At 41.0% G+C, this 13,898-nt stretch overlaps 1 protein-coding gene across 2 annotated transcripts in view; it reads right to left on the reverse strand.

The window, feature by feature from the left end:
• rbfa (ribosome binding factor A) overlaps positions 1 to 5,941 on the reverse strand; it is a 22,495-nt gene extending 16,554 nt beyond the window's left edge. Inside the window, exons 1-3 of one of the 2 annotated variants that reach the window (XM_043719110.1) lie at positions 5,898 to 5,915; positions 5,579 to 5,812; positions 830 to 872 (exon numbers count right to left, since the gene is read on the reverse strand). In XM_043719110.1, coding sequence (XP_043575045.1) covers positions 830 to 872; positions 5,579 to 5,745 — 210 coding nt within the window. In that variant the 5' untranslated portion in view covers positions 5,746 to 5,812; positions 5,898 to 5,915. Of the gene's footprint in view, positions 1 to 829; positions 873 to 5,578 lie in introns of both variants that reach the window. The other variant, XM_043719109.1, reaches the window with a different exon arrangement.
• Positions 5,942 to 13,898: the final 7,957 nt, after the last annotated feature.

Raw genomic sequence — 13,898 nt, forward strand, 5'->3', positions numbered from 1 at the left:
ATGAGGGGCATGGATAGGATGAATAGACAAAGTCTTTTCCCTGGGATTGGGGAGTCCAGAACTAGAGGGCATAGGTTTAGGGTGAGAGGGAAAAGATATTAAAGAGACCCAATGGGCAACTTTTTCACACAGAGGGTGGTACGTGTATGGAATGAGCTGCCAGAGGATGTGGTGGAGGCTGGTACAATTGCAACATTTAAGAGGCATTTGGATGGGTATATGAATAGGAAGGGTTTGGAGGGATATGCGCCAGGTGCTGGCAGTAGGGACTAGATTAGGTTGGGATATCTGGTCAGCATGGACAGGTTGGACCGAAGGGTCTGTTTCCACACTGTACATCTCTATGACTCTAAGAGGATGCTGGTGAACATCACAGTAAAAGGATATGATAGATATAGATTAAGCCAGATGGACCAAACTGGTTGCAAATTCTCAAAAGGAGGGGAAAAAAAATCTGATCTGATCTGTATGGGATGCAACCTAGGTTGTTAAAGGATTAAAATGGTAAAGAAAAATTGATTGATTGATTGATTGATTGAATGTTTATTTACAGTTGCTGGTGATTACCCATTTTTGATGTTGATCTTCATGGTTGATGGATTTTATTCAAAATTTGTGTCATGGCAAAAAAAATTATTTCTTGCTTAAAGCTCAAAAGAATTCTATTGAAATTCTTCATTAGCAGAGTTCATGTGATTTTCTCTATTCAAAAATTTCTTCCATCACCCAAAAGACAAGAACTACCTTAGTCAGAAAAATGAAGAAATCAGTAAGGCAGTTTCTCCAGTTTGTTAAATTATGCAGGTTCATTTACTAAAACTTGCCTTACCAATTGCGATCCCAATGTCGGGCTTTCATACCAAAACTTCTTCCTGGTTGAAGGTAAGAAAAATGATAGATTGAGCACATCAATAATTAAGTACAGCTTAGACCATCACCATATCACTATACCACTGAGGCTGGGTGTAACAGGTACATGCTAGTGTGAACTGCAATCTTACCACTAAGTAAGTGCACATACATGCAGAGTGACTCCCATGAGAAATTCTGAAAACTTTGCAATTTGAGAGATGTGATGCCGGTGGCAAACTTGATCCAGGTCCTGTTATTTCAGTGCAGTTTGGTTGTAACTGTTTAGAACTGATTTTAACACCACTAAAATTTTCAGTACTATAATTCTCTAAAATCTAATTATTTTCAAACCAGTTGAGATCAACACGAAGGTCCCACCTTCTCAAGCTCACCCGTCGCCCGAGGAGAGGTACCTTTCAGGTTTAACTCTCAACTTCGGCCCCTCGCTCTTTCTTGAATGAGACAGTTGTACAGCATGGAAACAGACCCTTTGGTCCACTCCTCTTCTGACCAGACCTTCCTAATCGGTTCCTATATACCAGCATTTGGCACATGCTGTATTTTATTGGAATTACATCAGTCTGCAGTTTCTTGTTTCTGTCAGGTTCAGTGCAATCTGATTTAGTAATGCAGAAGCCATTTTGTGCAGCTCCTTCAGCCATTGTGTCCTATTTCTTAGATGCTCATATTCTCAGCCTTACACAGCCGCTGCAGGGTGTGCAAGGGTGCATTTGACCTCAGTGGGGAGATGTTGCCGGGGGGAAAGGAAGAGTAATTTGTTCAGAAAAATTAAATTGGGGACATGTGCTTGGTGTCGATGGATCGGTGTAAATAAAAGGTTATAATATTTGTTCACTTGTGGAATAGGTGGCAGTACATCATTCCCACCCAGATGTTGGATAACTGAATTTCTGGTTTATATAGTGTGTAATGGAAAACTATCCATTTACTGTGAAATTTAAAGAGAACGCTTTTGTTTAAATCAATGCTGTGCTGAGCTTTGTAAATGATGCTTTGGTGAAGGTTTGCAGTTAGCTTACCTCTGTTTGAATTCTGTAAGCACTCAACTCTACCTTGCGATAGTCGAACTCAGCGAAAGCTGAATAACTTATGTCTAGGACCAGCGGATGAGAGGATAACAACTTGAGTTTCCCTAGTCTTTGCCCTCGAGTGTGAGATAAGGAACACTATAAGGCAGGCATGTGTGTAATTGTTCAGTACTCATTGCAGTAAGGCATCTGGCTTGGTGTAATGGGTCAATCTTGCAAGATTTTTAATAAAGACCCTTGCTTTGCTCTTGCTAACTTTTGAGTCAAGTCGATTTAATTTCCACGACATAGTGAAGACTCTTAACAAGACTCAGTCAATAGGAAAATAACTTGCATTTTAATAAGTTGACTGGAATATGCACGTAATAAAACAATTCTGATACATTTTCATGTATACCACATTGAGCAGATTTGAATTTATCAAGCTCAGCTCCTAATTTTGACTGTTCTGGAATGTGAATGTCTCATTACCCTTACAAGCTAGAAAAACAAAGGCAAAAACTGACAGTAAGAAAGTTGGAAGATGTTCGACGGAGGGACGTGGAAAGGTTAACTCTGTGGTTTGATTTGAGTGGACACTTGTCATGGATTGAATGTTCGTGTGTTGTTCCCTGGAGCTCGAGATTTGTAAGTGTTATGAATTTCATTTGCATTTTGGGAAAATAAGATGATTTTAAAAGAAAAAAAGCTATTTTGTAGGACAAGGATACTGGGCATGACAAGGTTACCTCATGACCTTTTCCACACAGTTTAGTCTAGTCCCTTGTTATAATGTACTATTAAAAGGGAAGCTTATCTAGCTAAAGACAATTGGCCATTTGGCCTGGCTTGATCAGGGTTTCCCACTTTGATGTGCATGTAGTTTAATTAGTCCAGCGTACTTAGACCTGGCAGTTAGTTTCACTTCCTCTACAAGCTTTTGCCATTTTATTGCTGTTTATTGACTTGGTGTTTTTGTAATTTTAGTACCAATTTCTTTATAAAGATAGCTTGTGCCCAGCAATGAGGGGAGTAGCCTGAGAGATCTCTTAGGGGTAAGAGCTGGCACTGATACTCTGCTAATGGTTTTAAAACCTTAGCTCAAGCCTAGCTTATACGTATCTATAAGATAGTGTAACATTGATGCCATTGGTAAATGAAGGTAATAATTTAAATTGTCTGTAAGGATTTTATATTCAGACCACCACAGAGTACGATCTCCAGGACAAACCAAGAGAGGCTTACAGGTCGAGTCCGTTAGAGATTCACCGAGCCGTCTCAAATAGGTACTTTAAACATCATGGGCAGCACGGTGGCACAGCGCCTAGCACTGCTGCCTCACAGTGCCTGAGACCCGGGTTCAATTCCCGCCTCAGGCGACTGACTGTGTGGAGTTTGCACATTCTCCCCGTGTCTGCGTGGGTTTCCTCCAGGTGCTCCGGTTTCCTCCCACAGTCCAAAGATGTGCAGGTCAGGTGAATTGGCTATGCTAAATTGCCCGTATTGTTAGTTAAGGGGTAAATGTAGAGGCATGGGTGGGTTGCGCTTCGGCAGGTCGGTGTGGACTTGTTGGGCTGAAGGGCCTGTTTCCACGCTGTAATGTAATCTAATCTAATAATCTAATCTAATAACCTGATCTAATAACCTGATCTAATAACCTGATCTAATAACCTGATCTAATAACCTGATCTAATAATCTGATCTAATAATCTGATCTAATAATCTGATCTAATAATCTGATCTAATAATCTGATCATCATCCTGTCTAATTGCGAATCCACATTCAAGGAACCGTGTACCTACACCCCTATAGTTCTTTGTTTGACAACACGTGTGGACTTGTTGGGCTGAAGGGCCTGTTTCCACGCTGTAATGTAATCTAATCTAATAATCTAATCTAATAATCTGATCTAATAATCTAATCATCATCCTGTCTAATTGTGAATCCACATTCAAGGAACCGTGTACCTACACCCCTATAGTTCTTTGTTTGACAACACTCCTGAAGACCTTAAGATTAACTGTTTAAGTCCTATTCTGGTTTGCTTTAACAAAATGCAACACCTCACATTTATCTACATTAAACTCCATCTGCCACTCACTGGCCCGTTGGCCCATCTGACCAAAGTCCCACTGTACTCAGATTACCTTCTTCACTGTCCGCTGCACCACCTATTATTTTGGTGTCATCTGCCAACTTACTAACCATGCCCCCTATATTCACATCCAAATCATTTATACAAAGTTTCAAAAAGCAATGGACCCAGCACTAATCTTTGTGGCACACTACTGGTCACAGGCCTCCAGTCTGAAAAGCAAACCTCTACCACCATTCTGTCCTGACCTTCAAGCCAATTTTGTATCCAAGTGGCTAGCTACCCCTAAATCCCAAATAATATAACCTTACTAACCAATCTACCATGTGGAAACTGGTCACCTAATCCTCTGGGATCATGGCAATATTAAGATAAGTTTTAATTTACCATAGAAGAAAAGCTTTGTGGATTCAAAGTATTTCCTGAAATCCTCAAGATTAATGTTATCATTATTTCATGAACAAACCACTTAGCATAATAAATTAAAATTATTGCAATTTGACAGTTTGAGCCATTTTAAATGAGATAACAGGTAATGGATAATTTAAATTAGGGTAATACGAACAAAATATATACACAGTAAATCATTTAATTTGTACTTATGTTAATTAGAATGAACTCAATGAAAAGTTACAGCCAAGATCTTAATTGTTTCTTTCTCCAGAGAAATACACCTGCTGAGTATTTGCAGCATTTTGTTTCATTTGTTCCTTTTGCCAGTCCAGGTGGGCAGAACTTATATTTTGCCATGTTTGTTTGTAAACAAATGTCAAAAAACATTTGACAGATAATTTCAACAAAATCTGGTAAACAATTAGTATATGGCCAAAGGAAAAACTGATCAATGCTATAACTTTTTTAAAAAAGGATCCTTTGGAAGACATGATAATGTAACTTTTTCCTTTTAGAATATTGTTGGTTGCCCCAGCTGCCAAAAGATAATTAGTTTTCCAGGCCTAAAAGAAGGTAGAAGCTCTTTTAAAAAGCATTCCTTTTTTCAATGTTACTGTCACTGGTGAGCTTAGTCAGTTGTATGGCTGGTTTGCAATGCAACGGAGAGTTCGTATTCCATACCAGTTGGGGTCAATAAGAAGATCCCACTATCACCCCTTGTCTGAAGCACTGACTATCGACTCATCCTCACGTGTTTTTGTTCACTAATCGCAAGAATGCAAAACTCTGAAATTAGAGTCACTGATTATTTTTTGTTCGTTTTTTCCCCCCAAACCGCAAAAGACTTACTACTCAGTCTGTATTGGTTGTTAGAGCTGAAAATGTGTTGCTGGAAAAGCGCAGCAGGTCAGGCAGCATCCAGGGAACAGGAGAATCGACGTTTCGGGCATAAGCCCTTCTTCAGGTATTGGTTGTTAGTTCATTAGATAGTAATATAATTTTGATGCACAAGTATAAATTCTATTTAAAAGGAGAACAGACAATTGCAGTATCCGCTTGACACGGACGACGTTGAGATCTTATCTCGGTGGTAGCAGAAACTTTTAAGCAAACGATATAATTTCCCTAAACCTACAAATCTGACCACTTGGTATGTTTGATACCTCTTACTTCCTAGTAACTATAAATTGATTATGTACAAATACTCACTTTGATTTAGAGAGGAATTTCTTTAGTAAGCTCTTCTTTGCATACAGACAGCCAGTGCTGTGCACTTGCCTGCACTGACCTCCGGTCAGAGACAGACCCTGCCATTTGTACCAACCACCAGGGACCGCATACCTGCGCAGTGCGCTCAAAACTCCAACTGCTGCCATGAGGCCAACTGGGAAAACTCAGGAAAAGGTTCAGCCTACATCCATAGACGCTCCTCCATCGCTGACTCTAGGGGAGCGAGTAAAAAAAAGGACATTTACTTCCCACCAGAACTCTCGTTATATTAGAAAGAAGCAAAATGACATCTCCTAACTGCTCTTCATCAGAGGCCTGTCATTGCCACGCATGCGCGGTCTGGATCAGGTGGGTGGTCCCATTGATGCACATGCGCGAGTACCAACTCCTGGTACTGTGCACGCGCACGCATATGCGCCGGGGAACACACGCGCGTTCCTTAGTTCAAAACTGTGACCGGGCTGTTAACGGTTTTTTTTCTCAACCGTCTCTCTCATTGGGCATCTTCTAATGTGGTGCGATTAACATTTAATACTTAAGACTTGTATTTGAACTCCCAAATTTATTTTTTTTTGTGAAAAGCAAAAAATGTTGGTGCTGAAAATTTGCAATGAAATCAGAAACGACAAGAAACACCCAGGTGGCCAGGCAGCATCTGTGAAGTTATCGCAAAAGTTCAGACCAGACGGAATGTAATTTCAAAACAGTTACAAGGGTCAAGATTTGTGGCATAGTGACATAAAGGTAACAACTTTGCCTTCAGTCACACTGGCTAAAATAAGATCAGTGTGTGTTTGGTCAGTCAAATATGTGGATGTAATGTTAAGCAACATTTAACCACCATATCTAGACTATGTATAATGCATTAATGTATAATGCATTAATGAATAATGGAAATGCTTGTGGCATATAAGAAAGCAGTGTTACTTCTGCAACCATAATTGCTTATGCAAAGTGAATGAACTAACCTACACCAGTGTATAATTGTTTCAGCAAAGAGCTGAGTTAGCTAAAATGTGCATACAAGAATGAAGACTATGTAAAGGGATACATAGTTTCTTCTGAGTTAGCTAAAATGTACATTCAAGAATGGAACGTGCCTGCAAACAATGGAAGATGTTACAGACAAATAGATAAGTTGAAAAAGAACATCAAGGTATTCCAAGCTCAGCAAATTTCCCTCATGTTAGCACTGAAGCGAGCCAAGTCACTTATGGGGGGGTTGTCGCCTGGCTTGGAGTAGGGGGAGAAGTAAACAAGGGCGGGGCAGAGCGCAGCTGGGCAGGAGCAGAACACAATAAGAAATATTGATAGGTTTGAAGGCCAATGAGGTAAACGGGGAAGTACCGAGAATTAAACTGTATAAATTGTGGAGTAATTTCTGGATTGGGGTGGCTACTTGCTAGTCACCCCTTCTTGCAAGAACGTTTCAATAAAATTCGCTACTTCAGAATTTGACTCGGACTGAAATTTATTATATTGTGAGCTCTGTTTCTCACAATTTGGGGGCTCGTCCGGGATGCCCATCATCAACAGCAAGGTAGGCACCGTCAACGGCTGGGAAGACTCGTCCCATTCCTTTTAGAACGGTCCCGTGTTCCTCGGCAGTGGGTTTCCCCTTCTGGTAGACTGATTGAGATCTGATGAGAGTCTATCTGAACCAGGCGAAAGGTTGTGAGTCGGCACAGGGAGCCAGGCAACTCCGTGCATGGACTAAGTTAGGAAAATTGACTTTTAAGTACTGGATTGAGTTTTAGTAATTAATAAGGGACTAACGAAGGAACTCAATATGGGCTGTGCTGAGGGTAAGGAAAAAGCCTCCGAGAAAATGGAAGTGGAGGCGGGGTCCCTGACAACATACCTGCAGAAAGTCCGTTGGGCAGGATGTTGTGGAATTGGAAAAATAATACTTGTACAAGTGGAAAAGATAGGAAAAAGATGATTAAATATTGTTGCTTTGTATGGACTAAGGAATCCATTCTTCATCTCACCGTCTTCTGGCCAAAGTACGAGTCGGACGAAGAATGTGTTTGTAAATATTTGAATTTATATGTCAAAGGAAAACAGCCTTACATTCAGGAGGAATCAAGATTATGCTTCGTGTCGGAAGGGCTAGTAGCTGAAGGGCTACTGAGAGTACCCTTCGTAACTAAATCATGGACAGATATCCAGAAAAAGATTCAAAAGGGGTGAAGCGAGAAGCCTCTAGAGTTGTTGATGCGGGAAGCACAAAGTGTGTGTGTGAGAGAGGGAGGGAGAGAAGAGCTGCACAGCTAATAGAAACTTTAACCCTTTGTGATTCGGTTTGAATGCACATTTGTTTGTTGGTGATTGAATGTTTGTGCTTTGTTCCCTGGAGCTTGAGATCCAGGACTGTTTTGAATCTGAATTCTATATTATGGAAATTTAACATGATTTCTTTTAAGGTTAAGGATTTTACAGTGATTATGAAATAAAATGTTAACTCCTGTTCTTTTTACAGGTCATGATTGCCTTACTATCAGTTTCTAACTAATCTCTTTTATCCTTACATAAAAGCGATTTATGGAGGACATTTGAAGTTTCAGTTCAACATTAGATTGTAATAAATAAAAAAAATCCTGTGGTTAATATCTGTGACCTTGGATTCAGCCATTATTCATGAGTTTTTTTAAACTTGAATAGACAAATCCTTTTAAGGCAGCTGTGGTTATTTCACGACCTATAGCATTGTAATTGAGCAATGACTGGGCAGGACTACTTAAGAAGACTAATTTTGGATTTAAATCAAGGGACTAAAACCGGGTAATTATAGTGGATTTCAAAGTTGGGAACTGTATGCATTTTACATTTTAAATATTAAATACTGAAAAAGTAAGATTCCAAAATGTATAGTTAGGAGCAGGCTTTAAAGTTAGACAAGCATAAATTGATAAATTGTATTTGAGATTGCAGGAAGAAAGAGGCTCCTGGTATTTGAAGTTACAGGGAGCAAGAAATATTGCAATATTTCTTTTAAAAAAAATCAAGGTCTAAACAAAACATTGGATAATGAAGAATGGCCATTAGGTAGCCCTCATGCTGTTCAATTGGTTAAATCGGCTCAGCAATTAATCTGCCAACGTAACATGAGAAACAGAAACAAAAGGCAAAAATAATGATAGCCATGGTTGATGAGGTAATAAAGAAAAGGACTAAACTAAAAGGAGAAGGAAACCGGAATGGTGGCGGGCAGCATGTTGAAAATAAAGGGAGAAGAAGAGATCGGGGAGGAGATGTTAAGGGATCTGGTAGACAGGAACAAGGATCAAAGTGGAAATCTCCACAGGTGGGATGTTATTACTGTGGAAAGACAGGTCACTTTAAGAGTGAGTGTCCAGATCTGAAAAAGGAAGCAAAGGTAGTACTGTTTATGAACCTTGATGAAGAATAGGGGTGTCAGGGGTTCCTGCCCCTGGGGACCCACCAGGAACCCTTGATAAATTTAAAGGTGGGACCTTACAAAGAGAACGTAGTTTTCCTGGTTGATACGGGGCAGCAATGTCATCCTTAAATTTTAAGCCCAAGGGAGCAGGAACTAAAGAGTTAATTGGATTATGGCAACAGTTTTGTAATGAGAGGCACAAAGAATCAGTTTTGCACTCATGACAAGATGCTGCCACCAAATTGGGGATTGAATTAACTGCAAATGGTGCTGTGAAATCTGTTGAGGTTCTTAAAAATGAATGTGCTCGAGCAAAACAATTACAGAAACAAAATGAGAAGTCACAAGTGACTGGTAAACAAACAGAATTGCGCAACTACAGTTTTTAAAATGTTTTAGTCACTTGTTGCGTTTCCACCCTGAATTATATAATATATATAATTAATAATTAATATTTATAATAAATCAATTGTGTTAGCCTGAATCAATATTAATTGGCAGGATTCCTTCACACATTCTCAGTGACCTGTCGTATTGATTCATGGTTAATTTAAAACATGACTGCATTAATTCATTGTTAATTAAAGAATGGAAAGCTACATTACTTGCCAGAATGTGTGCAGGCAGTGGCAGCAATAGCCTTATTGGTAGACGAGCGTCAGAAACTTATTTCTGGGGGAGCCTTAATAGTCAGCACCCCACATCAGGTATGGACCATACTAAATCAGAAAGCAGGATGACGGCTCACAGACTCTTGGATCTTGAAATATGAGACAATCTTAATAGAGTAGAATGACCTTAATTTAGTCACAGACAGTTGCTTGAATCCAGCTGCATTTCTGTGGTGGGGAGAGGGGGTGGTCCTTGACAATCCAGAACACGACTGCCTTGATATTATTGAATATCAGACTAAAGATGGACTTAAGGGATATCCCGCTGCATGCAGGAGCTCTGTTGTTTATCAACGGGTCCTCGCGGGTGATTGAGGGTAAAAGGCACAATGGATATGCTGTAGCAGATGGGATAGAGGGAAGCATTATCGAGGCTGAAAGACTGTCTACCGGCTGGTCAGCCCAAACTTGTGAACTCTATGCCCTAGAAAGAGCTCTCAGAACCTTAGAAAACAAAAAAGGAACACTATATACAGACTCCAAATATGCGTTTAGAGTGGTACATACTTTCGGAAAAATTTGGCAAGAAAGAGGACTGATAAATAGCAGAGGAAAAGAACTAGCACATGAGGAATTGATAAAACAAGTGCTGGAATCTCTGTTACTCCCGAGAGAAATAGCGGTAGTTCATTATAAACGGACATCAGAAGGGGAAGTAAGGGGAAATAGACTGGCTGATGGTAGCTAAAGAAGCGGCCCTGAATCTACAGGGAGCAGTGATATACTCCCTATTGCCTGCAATTCCAGATCTTCAGGGTACCCCATTGTTTACTGCAAAGGAGGAAAAGGAACTAAAAGATTTAGGAGCTGCAAAGACAGCGGATGGGCGCTGGATGTTACCCGATGGGAGGGAAATGTTGAATAAAATGATGATGCAAGAGATTATGGCTGTCTTACATCAGGGGAGTCACTGGGGAGTGCAAGCAATGTGTGAATTAGTCTTAAGGAAATATGGATGCAAAGGGATATATATGATAGCTAAACAGATATGTGAGGGATGCATAACATGTAAAAAAAAAAACAAGGTGTTAAGGAAACAAGTCCCAGGAGGGAGAGAACCTGGGCTAAGACCATTTCAGAGCATTCAGGTATATTATACCGAATTACCCAGAGTGAGAAGACTGAGGTATATGCTGGTGATGGTTGATCACCTATCTGGATGGGTGGAGGCGTACCCTTTAGCCACTGCCACCACAAGTGGGGTGTTCAAGATAATACTCAAACACATATTCCCAGATACGGGATAGTGGAATGCACAGATTCAGACCAGGGAACTCATTTTACTTCCAGGGTACTCCAGGGAGTAATGAAGGGGTTAGGAGTCTCCTGGGAGTTCCACACCCCTTGGCACCCACCTTCATCACGAAAGATTGAGAGAATGAACCAGACACTCAAGAAGCAGTTATCTAAATTAGTAGTGGAATCCAGACTCCCTTGGACTAAGTGTTTACCTATAGCCCTTTTGTGAGTGCGAACGGCTGCAAGGAAAGATATGGGGCTGTCCCCTTATGAGATATTGTTTGGTCTGCCCTTTCTGGGAAGGAAAGGGGAACTGCCAGCCCTGGAGACTAAAGATCAGTTCTTAAAGAAGTATATACTGGGCTTGTCCTCCTCTTTGTCTTTCCTCAGGAAACAGAGTTTGTTGGTAGAGACTCCACCCCTTGAATTCACCGTCCATCTGATCCAACCGGGGGATTGGGTCCTAATCAAATCATGGACTGAGACCAAATTGCAACCAGATTGGGAGGGGGTGTACCAAGCACTCTTAACCACTAAAACAGTGATAAGAACGGCAGAGAAAGGCTGGACTCACTACACTCGGATCAAAGGGCCAGTGGAATCTTCAGTTGAGACAGAAGTCTGGACAACTGAATCGACGAAAGAGCCACTTAAACTTGAGTTGAAAAGACTTTAAATAACTAATTATACAGTAGCGGTGCAAGTGCGGGATAGTTTCTGTAATATTGTATGCTAAGTCTCTTGGTGCTTCAATACCACTGTAGAATGGGAAGAATGTTTAGGTACACTCTATCAGCTTTTCAAGTCCTAGGATTCTGTCAGGCCATGGTGTGGTCGTCTTACTTAGTGATAACGGTTCCAGAAAGTACAAATCCACAAGTCATAGAAACTGATGCCTGCATCCTGGTGGATTGTGGAGATGTCAGTAATCAAAGGCAATACAGTAACTCAGAGATACATCTTAGGTTCTATGAGAAAGGTCCCAAAAGAGGGGGCATGGGATAAGACTAACGGGAGGAAAGTCTCCCGGAGAGAAAAGTGTAAGGAATATCTTTGGGATAAAGAATGTAAAGAATGGTGGAGGCAGGAAGACCTCAGGTGATCTCTTGATTAATATATTGAAGCCCTTTCCAGCCAGCTCTTGACTGTCCCGATTAAAGAGTGTAGCCCAATATATTTAACAATAAAGAAAAACTCATGGTATGAAGCAGTTTTAGGGGGAGAAACCTATCAGGTCCAATTAGACCAAATACTTGGGATAGAGATGAAAACAAACGGGAAGAATTTCCTGGGATGTTGTTTTAAAATACAGGTGAAAGACAGAACCCAAGTAGGAGAAAAGAATAGTAGAGTCCCTTACTCTGACCCTAAGGTGATAAAAATTGTAGAGGTTAAAGGACTTAAAGCAGACCATTGAAATAGAAACAGGAAATGGAGATACAAGTGCCTGGGTTGAATGGGTAAAGTACACAGTGAAAAGTTTGAATAAAAGCAATTGTTATGCATGTGCCTCTGGGAGACCAATGGCCCAAGTAGTCCCCTTTCCGCTCAGGTGGAAGTGAAACTGGAGGGGCATGACATGCATGATGGCACTGTATCAGGATGAGACTGCATGGAGTAATAAAGATTGTATGCCCCTTCTATTAAAGTTCCCTCCTTTAAAGAAGGAAGGCTTAAAGACGCCTCCCATGTTTTCCGCCGTGGTCGGAAATCACACATCGTGTATAAACAAGCGAGGAACAGATCGGTCCAGATATTTGGGGGAGCTGAAATCATGTACCAAAATTGACGGAAAAGGGAGGGAACTACTCAGCATTAAGGATTCCCCGAGCGGATCTGTGGTGGTACTGTGGAGGGAACATATTGAGACCCACACTACCTCCAAATTGGAGGGGCATGTGTACAATTGGCAATTCCATTCACCCTGGCATTTGAAAAGAAAGAGATAGTAAAGGAAGGGGGACGAAGTAAAAGATCATTATTGGCTACTTCGTTTGATGATCAGGTATATCTAGACTCTATAGGAGTACCAAGAGGGGTACCTGATGAGTTCAAGGCTCGTAACCAGATCACGGCGGGCTTTGAATCAGTTCTCTTCTGGTGGGTAACAGTCAATAAAAATGTGAATTGGATAAACTATATTTTCTATAATCAGCAAAGGTTCATCAATTACACGAGAGACACAATTAAAGGTATAACCGAAGAACTTGATGCAACCAAAAGAATGGCATGGGAGAATAGAATAGCCCTAGATATGATCCTAGCAGAAAAAGGGGGAGTGTGTATAATGCTGTGGTTCTGTTCGCCGAGCTGGAAGTTTTTGTTGCAAACGTTTCGTCCCCTGTCTAGGTGACATCCTCAGTGCTTGGGAGCCTCCTGTGAAGCGCTTCTGTGGTGTTTCCTCCGGCATTTATAGTGGCCTATACCTACCGCTTCTGGTTGTCAGTTTCAGCTGTCTGCTGTAGTGGCCGGTATATTGGGTCCAGGTCGATGTGTTTGTTGATGGAGTTTGTGGATGAGTGCCATGCTTCTAGGAATTCCCTGGCTGTTCTTTGTTTCGCTTGCCCTATAATGGTAGTGTTGTCCCAGTCAAATTCATGTTGCTTGTCGTCTGCGTGTGTGGCTACTAGGGATAGCTGGTCGTGTCGTTTCGTGGCTAGTTGATGTTCATGGATTCGGATCATTAGCTTTCTTCCTGTTTGTCCTATATAGTGTTTTGTACAGTCCTTGCATGGGATTTTGTACACTACATTAGTTTTGCTCATGCTGGGTATTGGGTCCTTCGTTCTGGTGAGTTGTTGTCTGAGTGTGGCTGTTGGTTTGTGTGCTGTTATAAGTCCTAGTGGTCGCAGTAGTCTGGCTGTCATTTCCGAGATGTTCTTGATGTATGGTAGTGTGGCTAGTCCTTTGGGTTGCGGCATGTCCTCGTTCCGTTGTCTTTCCCTTAGGCATCTGTTGATGAAATTGTGAGGATATCCGTTTTTGG

This window comes from Chiloscyllium plagiosum, chromosome 29 (assembly GCF_004010195.1).
Source record: "Chiloscyllium plagiosum isolate BGI_BamShark_2017 chromosome 29, ASM401019v2, whole genome shotgun sequence".
In the NCBI taxonomy this organism is placed as follows: Eukaryota; Metazoa; Chordata; class Chondrichthyes; order Orectolobiformes; family Hemiscylliidae; genus Chiloscyllium; species Chiloscyllium plagiosum.